This window comes from Phycomyces blakesleeanus, assembly GCF_001638985.1.
Source record: "Phycomyces blakesleeanus NRRL 1555(-) unplaced genomic scaffold PHYBLscaffold_4, whole genome shotgun sequence".
Lineage (NCBI taxonomy): Eukaryota > Fungi > Mucoromycota > Mucoromycetes > Mucorales > Phycomycetaceae > Phycomyces > Phycomyces blakesleeanus.
Window position 1 is genome coordinate 938,841 of NW_017265137.1, and position 15,021 is coordinate 953,861.

The window sequence follows — 15,021 nt, forward strand, 5'->3', positions numbered from 1 at the left end:
ACTGGAGGGAATCCCCGCTTGTAAAATGTGTATCATCTGTATCATCTGTATCACTTTATAACTTTATAGTGAGCCAAAATGAGCTCAATTTATCTATGCAGTGCACGGTATAATTAACGCCATGTTTTATCTCCACAGAAAGAAGTAAATAAATAAATAAAAAATCAAAGGCCCTACATTGTCTTGTGTTATAAGTATATCCAGCTGAAGAGCACAAGGCTTCTTTAGAGATCAAAAGATAAATCCAAGGATCTTATTCTGTATTCTTTTATTCTTTTATATTACAACAAATTCATGTGGCTCTGTCAATAATAACTTCTGTGTCAACAGACTATCCAAACCAAATAATAACTCTAAGCTATCAAAAATAAAATAAAAGGAGAGATTATAATGAATATATAGGCAATTCATTCATTCATTCATTCATTAATTCATTCTACTTTAACAAAGCATTGACTTTCCACATACTTTTAAATAACAGAGTGACTGTGGCTCTGCATCAGGAGATATACACCTAATGATATATCGAGAGAGGGGGAAGGGGGTGGGTGTATGACAAGATGAATGTCTTACAAACACTTTAACAAAACCTTGTTAGAAATACTGCAGAAAAATATAAATATATAATTCACGAGCTAGTTTATCCCCTTGTGTTGGTAAGAGCTGTAGGTACAGCATCTAACTTTCTTTTGAGCTATAAACATAAACACAATTATATATATTTGGATTTTCAAGAAATACTTGAGAAACCAAACGGTTCAAGTTGGAGTAATTCCTCATATGGCTAACATAATATATATATATATATATATATATATATATATATATTCTAATCGCATACTATAATATATACTTTTGTATAGTTATTTAGACATCGATAAATGAAATGATAGTTGAACATAGCAACACGCTGTATACAATATAGTGATAAAAGTACTATGGGGATCAATACATTCGCCCTTTATATAGTATGTCATGATATTAGTATAGTTCTGCAGATTAAATCTATAATCTAATTATATATATTATTACTATTAATATTAAAAAGATATCTATATAGTCAAGCTAAAATTAAAGTGTTTTTTTTGTGAGACATCCATATTTCTTTGTACGCCTCCAAAGAATGAAATACAGCTTAAACTTTCACTTGTTAGAAATATCCCCTTCTCCTTGGTGATTTTCAAATCAACAAGATGACGGAGCACCACCTGCATGAGGGATAAGAGTAACTACTTCTTGTACACCTCATTCCGCCACCGTCAACCTGATTTTTCTTTGTAGAGACTTCATATCAAAGTTTATAGTAGGATTTCTCTCTCTTGTTCTCTCTTGATCTCTATCTCTATCTCACAGCATAGTCTCCTATTTTGCTTCCATTGGATCTTCTTTTTTCTTCTTCCTTACTCTCTTTAAAGAAATGGAACAAAGATAAAAATAAAAATAAGATACTTGTCGCCACTACTAATGAGCCTGACACAAGAAAAAGAAAATCACGTTGGTGGCGAGAAGTTCTAGTAGATAATGTTAATTTCTTACACTGTAGCCACCTTTAGGAGTAAAGCAAAATAAATGAATATATGATTTGTTTGAAGTGTTGGGCTAAAGTATAGACCAGACACAGAAAATGTATTTTACCCTTTTTTGCTGCATAGTAATATTGATACCATAAACATATAGTAGGAGAAGCCTCTAGATGTATTTTCTTTTATTATTTTAATTTATTTTTAAAAAAGACACAGCTGAAAATAGACAGTATCCTAGTAAAAAGAAGAAACTAATGTCTCCCTTACCCCATTTCTTCATATTGGCTAGGCAAGAAACTTGGAGGATACCATATAATTACTGAAAATACTACAGGCTATATATGTATATATATTTAAAATTTAGGATAAAAAATAAGAATAAATCAAAGTAAAGTAAAAGGATAAAACAAATGGTTTAGCAACCACTTCTTTATATACTCTTGAATATCTGAAGGATTGTCTTTTTTTTTCTAAAAAAATAAACAAGAGCAGGGCTTGTTTAAATTATGTGCATCTCTTTGTGAACCTGAGAAGCAGAAAATGCTATGAAAGATCGCCTCTCTTCAAGGACAATCTTCATTGACCGTGCATAGATCAAAAAGAAAATGACCCAAAGAAAAAGTGCCAAAATTTGGCTTACATTATTACAAAAGAGACATATTCCACGAGAAAGACTTCCTTTTCTTTTCTTTTCTTTTGCTCAATAAACAACCGATATCCCTCTCTAATATCCTGGGGTATTAGCAGATCTAAAAAAGTGAATTTAACTATATAAAAATAAAACCAATAGACAAGTAGAAAATAAACCTGTTTAAACCCACTGAATTCAAATCTAAACATTTACAGATTAATATGACTATGACTATGACTATGACTATGATTATATCTTGTTTAATAGTCTACATCTAGTAATAATTATAATTATAATAGGACAAGGTCGTTGGCTACACAATACAGACAATCAGAACATATAACTACTGATGCCACAAAAGAGAAATGCTAGTTTGTATTAGATAAGACAACAAGAATGTATATATTTATTTATAATTATCTAGACCTGTTTCATCGCCAGAGGTACAAACAACAGGGGACTTTGGGCAAAGGAAAGGGGTTGGTGGGACCTAGAGGTGGGAAAGGGATTGGTAAATTGGTGTCTTATGGTCTAAAGATATAAGGTTCTTGAAAATTTATTGGGGAATTGTATATTTGTGAGGAAAGCAAAGTGGAAAAAAGACAACGAATAAAGCGTTCTACAACGGCTGAGTTGGAGAAACCCAGAGGCAATCAGTCAAAGTATTGTGTAAACGGAAAAAGGGCGGCTTTTCAACAAGGTAGGTAACTTTCATTTGTTGATTTTATTTGCTTTTGTTTTTATAATTTTATGCAAGGTATTGTGCTTGGCTTTTGGTATTTTTTTTTATATATGCTAGATATTCAAACCAAGAGAACCTACACTTTTAGCACGATGACAGTTGCTCTTGTTTAACTATACGCATTAAAGTCCTGTGCCGTGTAGGTGTATAATATTTGCCACTGGTGATTATCTGAAAATCACAAAAAAAGATATATATGAAAAAAAAGGGGGCAAAAAAAAGGAAAAGAAAAAGAAAAACGAAATGGTATAAATACAACTGACAAGTTGTCTCTAACAGTAAATTAAAATTATTCTCTCTTTATCTCTTTTTTTTCATTTAATATTCTACTCTTTATAATCATATCATACCATATCATATCCTATTAATGTCAACAAATCTAATTCATGCCTTTGGGGCATTCACAGTCTCAATTGTTCTCTATCGTCCTTTCATAACAAAACTTGACTGGTTTAAATACCTCTTCTTAACAATCGCTAGCTTAATAACTCCATTCTGTGCCCGCGTCTGGCTATCAGATGAACCCCAGAAACAATCTCAATTGGCTTCAAATACAACCGAATATCCTCTTGGATGGCCATTATACTACCTATCTCCAGACACAACAAATAGAATCCACTACATACACCCTGACCGTTTGTTTTCTGAGCCAATCTTACTGCCAGACATCATATTCCTGGCCATAATCACAGCAACTACAGTCACAGTCTGTGGGTTATTATCTCGGTGGCAATTTGCAATCATTCATGTTCGCCCAGACTGCAACCCAGTATTTTCTGCATTGACTCGCCACGTTTTATCCATTGTTCTTGTCAGCCTCGGTGTTTCGAGGTAATTATACAATAATCTTAGCTCATTTGACTATCGTGGTTGCTAACCCTCACCCCTGGTTGATTTACTTTTATTTAATGTCCCGGCTCACTCATTCCACCTGTCACTTTTCTTCTCCTGAATGATATTTCCATCATTTCATCATAGACATCCCTTACTTGATTATCCTGTTCTTCGCCTTTTGAGCCCAGTGATGGGTGTACTCTGCTATATGTCTGGCCCTTTCTTTGTCCGACGCTGGAAGGTTATCTGTTTATCTTCTGGAATACCTGCACTTGTAGCTATAGTGTCTTCTTTTAATGTTCCTGGCCAATGGTCAACATGGTCTGCCATAGACTGGGTATCATTTACCTCCACACTTGTCATGGTCTGCAATGCACTCGATCACATTGATGCAATCCTTAATATGTACCCCTACCTTATCACAGCTAATCCAACTGTTCTTGCCCGCATGCAGAGTCCAACTACTATTGAATATTGGTGTGGTGTGGCTAAGCTGATCAGCCACATGCCCTCCGAATCAGATCTTCCGTTCGGACCTATCAGTGATCTTGAAACTGCTATCCGATTGCTCGGTCCTGCATCTAGATCATGGAAGACCATGGCTGCCCTTTTCCCAACAAACCTACGCCAGGACCTTTGCCTTCTGTATGCATTCTTCAGAACTGCCGATGACCTGGTCGATGATGCACCATCACTGGAACAAAGTCAAGCTAATCTTGTAACCCTCCGACATTTCTTGCACGATGTATTCTCAAATGATACAACCAAGCCTGTGGAGTTGAACCCTAACGATGATCTCACTCTTCCCTCTCATATTGACTGGGATCACTACAGAAGCCTCCTTCCATCAGAAGATGTCCTGTCCACCTTCCGTTCCTTCGCTCGTGTATCTCACTACGTCTGCCCACGCGCCATGTTTGAACTGACGGATGCATGGGAGCTAGATCTCAAGAACGAGCCTATCAAGAACCAGAACGACCTTCTTCAATACGCAGCCCTGATCTCTGGTACCTTTGGTGAGCTGTGTACCTGCGTGATTATGTACAAGACTGGCTATGGAAATTGGCGGTCCGATATGATTGCACGTAAAGACGATGTCTTGTCAAAGGCACGTTCCACTGGGCAGGTAAGATTATAAACAATATATATATATATTATATTGAATACATCATGTACTTAAAGATTTGACATTTGATTTGTAGTGTCTTCAATTGGTAAACATCGCCCGTGATGTTATTGCTGATAGCATCAATGGTCGTTGCTATGTTCCACTTCAATACATGAACCAACCCCAGAAAAATTATGGTGTCTTAAAGACGGCCCGCAGTCCTTCGGAATTAGGCGAGCGTACTCTCAAGTCTTATGCCATTCGAATTCTTGCCCTGGCCGATCAGATCTCCGATCAGGCTCAAAACGGCATCGACGGGCTTCCGGCCGAAGTTCAGGATAGTATCCGCGCCGCTTTTGAGATCTACATGGCAATTGGCCCTACCCTACGCAAGAACCCAGGATTTCCTTTACGAACCAAAGTTCCCAAGCACACCCAGCAATGGATTGCCCTGCGTTGTATTTACGGTTTCCACAATACCATGGCCCATGCTTTGCAGGAAACTTTCAAAAGGTTTATCTACACCAGAATTCCTACTCTGGGGAGATTGTCTGCTCATGTAGCTAACCAAAAGCGCTTTTAATCTTTTCACCCGCACAATCTTCTTATTCATGTCATAATAATTTATTAAGTTGCCTTACCTTTTTGTACATCTTTCCTATCTCTCTTTCTCTTTCTCTCTCCATGTGTGTGTCTAATACCTACCTACCAAAAAAAAAAGAAGATTATATACATACACATATATGTCTATACAAATACAAATACCAATATCTATTATAGGATATTCTTGTTATCTCAACCTCTACTTCTAAAGATGTTTAAAAAAATTACAATAAAGAATACATATTGTGTTGTACTAAATAAAGTGCCAGTCCGACCCAGACAGACAAAGCTGCCTGTACTCTTGCCGGACTCTTCCGCAATGTTAGGCTTATTATATATAAATCTGTTTGACATCATTTTTTGTTTATTTTATTGTAGCCGATCTTCACTATTAATAAAGGCAAGGAGAAGGATTGTGCACTTCAAAAAAATATATGTTAATATATACATATACATATACACATCAAGCTTGCTTGGTAGCATTGGTTATACAAAGTTTATGGAGAACATTATGTGGGTCATTTGGTCAGAGACGGAGTTGATAAAACAGAATAAGTCCGGGTCCATTACTTTCATCAAGAGGTGTGGGGAGTGCAATAATTAGATAATCATGAGGTAGAAACGGGATTGAATTATCTTTTTGGAAAGTAAAAATAAATGAACTGGAATGGAGCTATACTTGAAAACTCTACGACAAAGCCAGAGATTTTACACACAAGAGAATTATCAATGGGTTTGCGAGTACCTTGATTCGTGGTCTTTGTAACGGATCGACGAGACGTGTAACCCAGTAACGCGTATCGGTCCGGATATGCATTTCTGAATCTAAAGAGTGAGTACGGCTTATAAAAATTAGTACGAGTAGATATTTATAATATCTTTACTTGATTTTCGGACCTGCTCTATTTCTTTTTTTTTTCCCGAACGAAATCAATTTCAAATGTCAGAATCTTGAAATAAGCAATGTAGCTAATTGAAATGATGAAATGGATGATAAAAATAAGTAGAAATGTGTTTTGGAAAAAGAAATGCCTTTAAATGAAGCAATTATATAATGACACATGGTGGGTCGGTCAGGTAATGTAAATGTCCAACTCAGTGATAACAAAATGAATACGGATATAAAGACAAGTTCATTAAAGAACAAATAAAAAGAGCTATATAACTACTTCTAGACTCACTACGATGAACGATACAAAGATGGTGGACCTTATCCATCGTGCCAGAGAAGGTAAATCTGTACAGAAGTAAAAACGAGAAAAAGAATAAGAGTAGGGCTGACGAAGTTGGGAAACCTCACAACACCCGTGTCAATTGCATGATGAAAAAAAAATTAAATGCTTTCTAGAAGTCTATTATCACAATCATAAATCTTCATGCCCACAAGTCATATAAAGACCAGTTGCATGAGAAACTGAATGATACAGAGAAAATTTCAATCAGCAACAGGATTGGCAGTATTCTGGACTCGATAAACAACGTCATTAATAATAATAACCAACCGAACCTTTTTACCAAAATCCAATGGCTTGAACTTAATCACCTTTGAAATAAATAAAAACCACGGAATATATTAGAGAAAGACACCCAGAAAAAAATGAAAAAATAAAAACGTTGGGATGATTGAAGATGAGAAATACTTTGATCCTTACACAATGCTGTACGCTGCTATTTTTCCTGGATCGCCGAGATTGTCTGGAAGCCATATGAATCCGAGAAAACTTTGTACTTTACTGAAAAAGACTCTTAGACTAAAAAAGCATGATAGGTTTGGCTAAAGCCAAAGGCTGAAAACCTATTACCATTATCCGTATAGTCAGAGACTCTTGCTGTGCTACCATATTTCTTTATTTTATTACGAAAATTCAGAAATATATTCTATGTTACTGAAAGGGTATTATCCTTATCATCTGAAGTTATCTAGTACAATTATCTAAGGGAAGGGAAAGGGTAATCAGAGGAAAAGTATCTATATATTTGGATAATGTTAATTGGGTTTTAGACTTTGACTTTAGCCTAGCACATCATCCTTCAATTAGTAAAGACTTTTACTGTGTCTCTAGAGTCGAACCGTGAGAAATGTTTAAGGTAATATTAGATAATCTGTTGGCAGTTTGGCGAGACAAACGGTAAATCATGTTGAACAACACCGAGGAAGATCAAAAGCCGTGTGGGAGAACGTCGTCCACCGAACCACCAACTGCTAGTGCAAGTGTGGGTCCCAAGGCACGTGCTTTGAGACGAGTGACCCCAGGTAGTCGTGGAATCATATTTAGGTAGAATTGAATATGCTTACTATATAAGATACCTACCATATTGTCTATCGCTCTGTTTCTCAACAGTAAGTCATTTTTTGGGATTTGACCTGCCTATTTCTCAAATCTATACTTTTATGGTGAAACATATTAAGCTCGGGGTCCTTTTCAATCTTCGACCATGCTACACCGTACCAATATATATATATATATATATATATCTTAAGTACCTGTACACAAACTCTTATAACATTTTTTTATATGTATCAATACAAACTGTACTTACTTTCTCCACTCCAAAGTAAGAATGCTTCATATTTACGTTTACCAAATAATCGATGTCCTCACTGGGATATCTGTACCAGAGTGGGAGCCTATTCTTTCTCCCCTATCACGATTTTTTTTTCGATTTCTTTAGACGCGGGATACAGTTCCTGATAGACCGACGGGTATACAGACCTAAACCTAATAATCTCATTAACATACAACGTACAATACCAAAATAAAAATGGAATATCTATTTTATTTGCCTGTCTTTCAAATCCACCGTGGCGTACCTACAAAAGTAGTATCGAGGGTCTTCAAGGATCGCCTTCCACTTACCGACACTATACGTTTAAGATAACCATTGAGTTTACAAAGATACTACCCCAAGAACAAAAAGTGGATTGTTCTTGTTTCTCTCTTTATCACATTGGCACAACTACTGATTAAGTTTATAGGCTCTTCTTTTGACTACAGTCTACGTTTGCTAATAAGTTTTGTTGTAGAGGTACGAATGAGATCACCCATTCCTTGCAATTCATTTTTGTGTTATGAAAAAAAAAACAAGAAGGGAAGAAAAGAAAAGATAAAATAAATAACAAGAGCTAAACAGGCTCAAGTGTTGCTAGGTAACGTCATTCCCCATGACCACAAAACAATAGAAATAGTAATAAGAAAAGGGTTGCCTGGTTGTCATGGTTATTATGGCTGTCATGGCTGTATGTTTAATTATTATTTGGTTTGTTTTTATTTTTAAAGTAGTCAATCATTTACTTTATTTTAACTAATAGTAATAATAGTAAGAGGAAGAAGAAAAAAAAAGGAACGAATGGATGGGTTAGCCTAGCCGTAGTTATATATACATTGCATGGATATTCGTGATGAAAAAGAAAAGTTTATTAATAGGAAATAAGGACAGTTATGATGAGATGAGCATAAAAGAAAAATATTGATTAAACACATCTTTATACTTTGCTTATTGTCAGTGTGGCTCACTCTAAAATGCCAGGAATAATTGTCCACAAACGTGAGTTCTCCAACATCTTTGTGAATAATTTAGCCTTTCTGGTGTGAACCGTCAACAGCAACATCTTTTTCTTTTTGGCTGCAAGTGGAATAAATGTGGTACAGATAGGGCATTGGTCCTATTTTTAACCGGCGTAGGCCTATTTATGGCAAGGGGAAAAAGTGAGTTACCAAAGCTTTTCGAATGTGGGCTGGGAGAATGAGGTTGTGAGTGGGTAATAGACCAATCAGTTCAGGATTGTCGATTCTACTGTCTTGTGTATCACTCTATAAATACAGCCAAACTTCAAAAGCATAAAAGACCAAGTTACCTGACGTCCCCAAACGTCCCTTTACCTCCTTTACTTTATATTCTGTCAAAATCATGAGAATCCCAGTTGCCTTGATCATCAGCGCTTTCATTGGTGCTACACAAGCCTTTGTCCAGTCTCCTAACTACCAGTTCAACGTCTCCTTGCCTGTATCCGACAACCCATACGTCGCAGGCCAGACCCTGCCTCTTGTTTATGATGTTGCATCCAACACAACATCCGATAGTAAGTAGATGTGATACACTTAAGCATCGATTAATCGTATTCTTTGTATTAGACCTCCAGCTGTCTGTAATAGTCGTTAGTGCAAACAATGCTACCAACAGTGTAGTTGCCCTTGCAAATGCCAATATCGGTCAGGGTTCCAGCTATAAGAAAACAATTGGTGGTGCTGATGTCTATGAACACCAGGAGAACGTATGTTGTTGTTTTTTGTTTTTATTTAAGCACTAAAATGTATATGGCTGGCTGACTTCATATTTTTTTTTTAAAAAAAAAAAACAGTACGCTATTCCTCTCAACACCACCCCAGGAAACTACCTCGTAAGTATATAATATAATACTATCTTTTAAGGAAGCTTGTATTAACATATGTTTTTATTTCTGCGTTCAACAGGTCGTCTACTTTGACAACATCTCTCAGACCAACGCCACTGTCGCCATTGTTATTAACGCTCCTCCAGTGTCAAGCTCTGCTGCTGCTCCTGCCGCCTCAAGTGCAGCTGGCGCAAAGGGCGCATCGACTGGCACAAGTGCTACCACCAACTCCATCTTCAGCGCTGGTACCGCTACTTTCAAATGGACACCAGCCTTAATTATTCTCTGCATTGCACCTCATTTGCTCAACTTTTAAAATACATTTACGCACAAAGACACAAAGCCAAAAGTGCTTTTCAATTATTATTATAGTTTCTTCTTCTTTATCTTTCTTTTAAAACTTAATTAATTAAATGATAGACAAAACACCAACCCGTAGGATTTATGTGTATAAATATTAAATTATAATTTTTAATATTCAATTCCTTCATTGAAATATAAACACACTGTACTTGTCAACACTTTTTATACTTAATATACATTTCTCAATACAACTTTTTATTTTATTTTTGAATTGATAACAAAAAAAAGATCGCTCCTTTTCTTTCATGGTGCTTAAACAGGGAAGTAGTAAAGGGTAATTTACTTCTTGCCAGCCTTGGCAGCAGCCTTGGTGACCTTGGAGGCCTTGTCGACCTTCTCGACGGCCTTGATGACACCGACGGCAACGGTCTGACGCATATCACGGACGGCGAAACGACCGAGAGGGGGGTAGTCAGTGTAGGCCTCGACGCACATGGGCTTGGAGGGAACCATCTTGACGATGGCAGAGTCACCGGACTTGATGAACTTGGGGGCATCTTCCATCTTCTTACCGGAACGACGGTCGATCTTCTCGAGGAGCTCAGCGAACTTGCAGGCAATGTGAGCAGTGTGGCAATCGAGAACGGGAGAGTAACCAGCACCGATCTGACCGGGGTGGTTGAGGACAATAACCTGGGCAGTGAAGGAACCGGACTCCTTGGCGGGGTCGTTCTTGGAGTCAGAGCAGACGTTACCACGACGGATATCCTTGACCGAAACGTTCTTGACGTTGAAACCGACGTTGTCTCCGGGGAGACCCTCAACGAGCTGTTCGTGGTGCATTTCGACGGATTTGACTTCAGTGACAACACCAGCGGGGGCGAAGTTGACGATCATACCAGCCTTGATGACACCAGTCTCGACACGACCGACGGGAACAGTACCGATACCACCGATCTTGTAGACATCCTGGAGGGGAAGACGGAGGGGCTTGTCGGAAGGACGGACGGGAGGGTCGATGTTGTCGATGGCCTCGAGAAGGGTCTTTCCGGACTTGACACCAGCCTTGGTCTCCTTGGTCCATCCCTTGAACCAACCCATGTTGACGGACTCCTCCAACATGTTGTCTCCGTGCCATCCGGAGATGGGGACGAAGGGAACGGACTTGGGGTTGAAACCGATCTTCTTGATGAAGGAGGAAACTTCCTTGACGATTTCGTTGTAACGGGCCTCGGACCACTTGGTGGTGTCCATCTTGTTGATGGCGACGATCAACTGGCGGACACCGAGGGTGAAGGCAAGAAGAGCGTGCTCACGGGTCTGACCATCCTTGGAGATACCAGCTTCGAACTCACCGGTACCGGCAGCAATGATGAGGACACCGCAATCGGCCTGGGAGGTACCAGTGATCATGTTCTTGATGAAATCACGATGACCGGGGGCATCAATGACGGTGACCATGAACTTGGGGGTCTCGAACTTCCAGAGAGCAATATCGATGGTGATACCACGTTCACGCTCGGCCTTAAGCTTGTCAAGAACCCAGGCGTACTTGAAGGAACCCTTACCGAGTTCAGCGGCTTCCTTCTCGAACTTCTCGATGGTACGCTTGTCAATACCTCCGCACTTGTAGATCAAGTGACCGGTGGTGGTGGACTTGCCCTGAAGATTGAAACAAAATTGTTTAGAACATATATATTTATTTATTAATTCAGGACAAGAAAAGTAGTACTAGTGGGAAATACTTACGGAATCGACGTGGCCAATAACGACAACGTTAACGTGAGTCTTTTCCTTACCCATGGCTACAAAAGAGATTAGACGGATGTGTAAGTGATGTGTGTGGATGGATGGATGGATGGATTTTAGTATATGGATTGGCCATTTCAATTTACCTGTAAAGTGAATGTGATATTAGGGAAGGTCCATACTGTTCGTCACCGAACGAAATTAAATATGAGAAAAATAGCACGGTCACAAAGCTGAAGTTTAATCAACTTTATAAAATTTATAAATTCATTAGGTACATTTAATCAGAAACAGATACGGCTTGGCACAAGAAAAAATGATTAAAGATATTTACTGATATATACATATATACACATCGCGTGCTGTACATTTACCAAGTTGTGAAGAGGTAAGTGTTTTGGGTACCAATTGGATTTGGTACTTGTCTTTTGGAAAGAGCGTAGTTTGATAGATATGTCAAATTATTGCTTCAACTACTTCTTGTTAATTACAGTTGGTTATCGAAATCTTATACACAAGTCCATCCATGTATTTTTTCTAAATAAAGTAAAAACAAAAAATAGTAAAATAAACTGATTAAGCAAGTGGTTTGAATTATCCTTTAAAACATAATTCTGCATTTATTCATATATACTCTACCATTAAGCAAGTCTTTAGATTTTCTTTAAAAAAAGTATAATAATAATGATAGTATTTTTGGTTAAATCAAGAATATAATAATTACGATCAATTATTAGATATGTGGTTGTTATGTAGCCAAAACATTTACTTGTCTTTGATTTGAATGTGAGAATGTCAATATATTCTCCTGAATTCTACAGAAGCCTTTGTCAACCTATGCTTGTCTGTCTGATTTTAGTCAATGTAATTAAAGTACAATGTTGTACATAAATTTGCCTAACACATATATGTGTTTATTGTACATGGCTGAACTGATATAAGTATAATTAATTGCTGTATATATAGCTGTAAAAAAACAATTTCTTTTCTTCTCTAATCTTCTTTATATTCTAACCATCGAAAACTGAAGAATCTATCTTGATTCCAAACTGACGTTCCAGCTGTAAATTGGATACCATTTTTTTAAAAGAAAAGCATTAGTTAAACTCGTATAGCAACCTTAGTCTTTATTTATTTACCTGTTCTGTCATCTTCTTGTCCAAGACATCTTCGAATCCATTAAGCTTATTGCCAAAAACAACCCTTCCCACAGCGTCTCTGAAACGCACCATCCAAAAAGTAACTGTCATTAACAATAGGGTAGATTCAAACAGGAATGATTTCCAGGATAGGCGGACAGTTTGCAGCCAGCTTCCTTTGCTCGTCGAAGTATTAAGGCCAATTACTGCCCAGCGTGCCATAATATTAATTCGATTAACTGGACTTCCCACTTGACGATTATTAGCACGCATTATATTCATATTTCGAGACACGAAGATGATTTCTCGAGGAAAAAGAGACTGGTCTTTAAGGAAGTGTTTAATACGCTCCTTAGCATTCATTTGCATATCGTAGACGTCGCGCATATCAACACTCTGCTGGATATGAAGTGCTTTCTCGGGTGAGAATGGCTTTTGCAAGGTCAAGGACGCAAACATATTGGCATCGTGGATTCCCTTGAAAATAATTAGGTTAGTTACTATGATCCTCTCTCACTCTCGCTTTACATTAAATTCCCTTCCCCTATCTTTTATCTTTCTTTTTACTTTACCCAACTACTACATATTTCTTGCATTGTCTTGATATCTAACATAAATAAAGCTTCCCACATTCTACAGTATTCAATACGGAATCTACATAGTTCAACATTGGTTTACATCCGGTTCAGAAACTTGTGTCAAATTCCACCAAAACAATAGCTTACTTTTCTGACTCTTGGATGTATAGGCCGTGGTCAATTAGCACTACCTGCGTGTGTTTGGGATTGTCGGGATGAGACCGAACTAGTACATTGCCTGGGTGAGGGTCACCATGTACAAACCCGGTCTTAAATATCTGGCTCGAAAATGCCATGATGGCCGTTTTCATAGCCCAGTTGAAATCTAGGTGGCGTTCCGCAATACTAGCGGTGTCTGTGAGCTGAACTCCATCGATCCATTCACACACCAGCACTCGTTTTGAACTGAGTTCTGGGTATGTCTTTGGAATATACACCTTGCCTCTAAGGCGAGGCTCGTCTTGGATATGCTTCCATGCTTTCATCGCATTTCTAGACAAAATAAATAAATAATACTCTGTAGTGAGTAAGCCTTTATCTTATTGTCCATTACACTTATACATCTTTATGCTACGCTTTGTTACCTGGCTTCACATTCAAAGTCAGCTTCCATGCGAAGATGATCTTCTACATAATCTGTAGACCATGTAATAGGAAGGTCGAACATGTACTCATATACTTGTGCAAGTACCCGGTAGCAAAACAGATCCGTGTTAATTTGCTTCTGAATAGCTGGCTTCTGAATCTTGACTGCCACGATATCGCCGTTCTTCAGACGGGCCTTGTGCACCTGTGCAATTGATGCGGACGCCAAAGGAGTCTTATCGAATTCATCAAATACGCTTTCAGGCAGACACCCAAAGTCTTCCTTAAACACTCTCTCTACTGCCTCGAATGGTACTGCTGGTGCAGAGTCAAAAAGACGACGCGCTCTTTCTTGGTAGGGTAAGGGCAGAATTGCTGCCTGGGTGCCGATCACTTGGCCCATCTTTATGTACAATCCACCGTTTTTCTCAAATACATCAAAGAGTCTGTTGGCAGTTCTTTTGTGGAGCTCTTCAATAGGCCGAATGTCCCTGTCTGCGGTAGGCTGAAAGTTCAATTTGTAATCAATCGCTACTGCCATTCCATTGTAAGCCGTGCGACAGTTGCGTTGGATAAGCTTAGCGTCTGTCCAATTGTCAACTGCGTATATGCCTGTGCCCACAACTCCAGCAGTCAAGAGAGGAAACAGGCGTCTTGTAAAGCGGGATCTGCTCATGACGATTGGTGTAGAAAAGACACCTAATTTTTTTTTTCATGTATATATATATATATATTTAAAAATAAACATACACACATATATTTTGTGCACAACCTTTAAACGGTAAGCGTAAGAGGGGTCACGTGTGGGTACGATAACAACAAAAGAGGAAAAA

The 15,021-nt window shown here is 38.1% G+C and overlaps 6 protein-coding genes across 6 annotated transcripts; 3 read left to right on the forward strand and 3 right to left on the reverse strand.

Moving 5' to 3' along the window:
- Window positions 1–292: 292 nt before the first annotated feature.
- PHYBLDRAFT_164417 (hypothetical protein) lies at window positions 293–2,363 on the reverse strand (the record flags this gene model as incomplete). Its single annotated transcript, XM_018434999.1, has 11 exons — window positions 293–331; window positions 469–514; window positions 574–603; window positions 684–694; window positions 742–784; window positions 919–1,005; window positions 1,405–1,407; window positions 1,537–1,599; window positions 1,636–1,689; window positions 1,791–1,858; window positions 2,331–2,363. 11 exons carry the CDS (start codon window positions 2,361–2,363, stop codon window positions 293–295), a joined length of 477 nt encoding a protein of 158 aa, XP_018295548.1.
- A 900-nt stretch (window positions 2,364–3,263) lies between these two features.
- On the forward strand, window positions 3,264–5,421 carry carRA2 (Phytoene Synthase/Lycopene cyclase; the record flags this gene model as incomplete). Its single annotated transcript, XM_018440673.1, has 3 exons — window positions 3,264–3,727; window positions 3,875–4,856; window positions 4,933–5,421. The coding sequence occupies 3 exons, from the start codon at window positions 3,264–3,266 to the stop codon at window positions 5,419–5,421; spliced, it is 1,935 nt and encodes a 644-aa protein (XP_018295549.1).
- Window positions 5,422–7,577: 2,156 nt separating this feature from the next.
- PHYBLDRAFT_141393 (hypothetical protein) lies at window positions 7,578–7,786 on the forward strand (the record flags this gene model as incomplete). The annotated part of the gene is made up of 2 exons (XM_018430588.1): window positions 7,578–7,695; window positions 7,746–7,786. 2 exons carry the CDS (start codon window positions 7,578–7,580, stop codon window positions 7,784–7,786), a joined length of 159 nt encoding a protein of 52 aa, XP_018295550.1.
- Window positions 7,787–9,350: 1,564 nt separating this feature from the next.
- Window positions 9,351–10,150, forward strand: PHYBLDRAFT_60642 (hypothetical protein; the record flags this gene model as incomplete). Its single annotated transcript, XM_018440674.1, has 4 exons — window positions 9,351–9,522; window positions 9,575–9,714; window positions 9,802–9,840; window positions 9,914–10,150. The coding sequence occupies 4 exons, from the start codon at window positions 9,351–9,353 to the stop codon at window positions 10,148–10,150; spliced, it is 588 nt and encodes a 195-aa protein (XP_018295551.1).
- Window positions 10,151–10,476: 326 nt separating this feature from the next.
- On the reverse strand, window positions 10,477–11,940 carry PHYBLDRAFT_164420 (hypothetical protein; the record flags this gene model as incomplete). Its single annotated transcript, XM_018435000.1, has 2 exons — window positions 10,477–11,799; window positions 11,887–11,940. The coding sequence occupies 2 exons, from the start codon at window positions 11,938–11,940 to the stop codon at window positions 10,477–10,479; spliced, it is 1,377 nt and encodes a 458-aa protein (XP_018295552.1).
- Window positions 11,941–12,519: 579 nt separating this feature from the next.
- On the reverse strand, window positions 12,520–14,873 carry PHYBLDRAFT_131180 (hypothetical protein). Its single transcript, XM_018429408.1, has 5 exons — window positions 14,188–14,873; window positions 13,751–14,095; window positions 13,598–13,679; window positions 13,026–13,502; window positions 12,520–12,947 (listed from the first exon to the last, which is right to left on the reverse strand). The coding sequence occupies exons 1-5, from the start codon at window positions 14,862–14,864 to the stop codon at window positions 12,897–12,899; spliced, it is 1,632 nt and encodes a 543-aa protein (XP_018295553.1). The 5' UTR covers window positions 14,865–14,873; the 3' UTR covers window positions 12,520–12,896.
- Between the last annotated feature and the right edge of the window lie 148 nt (window positions 14,874–15,021).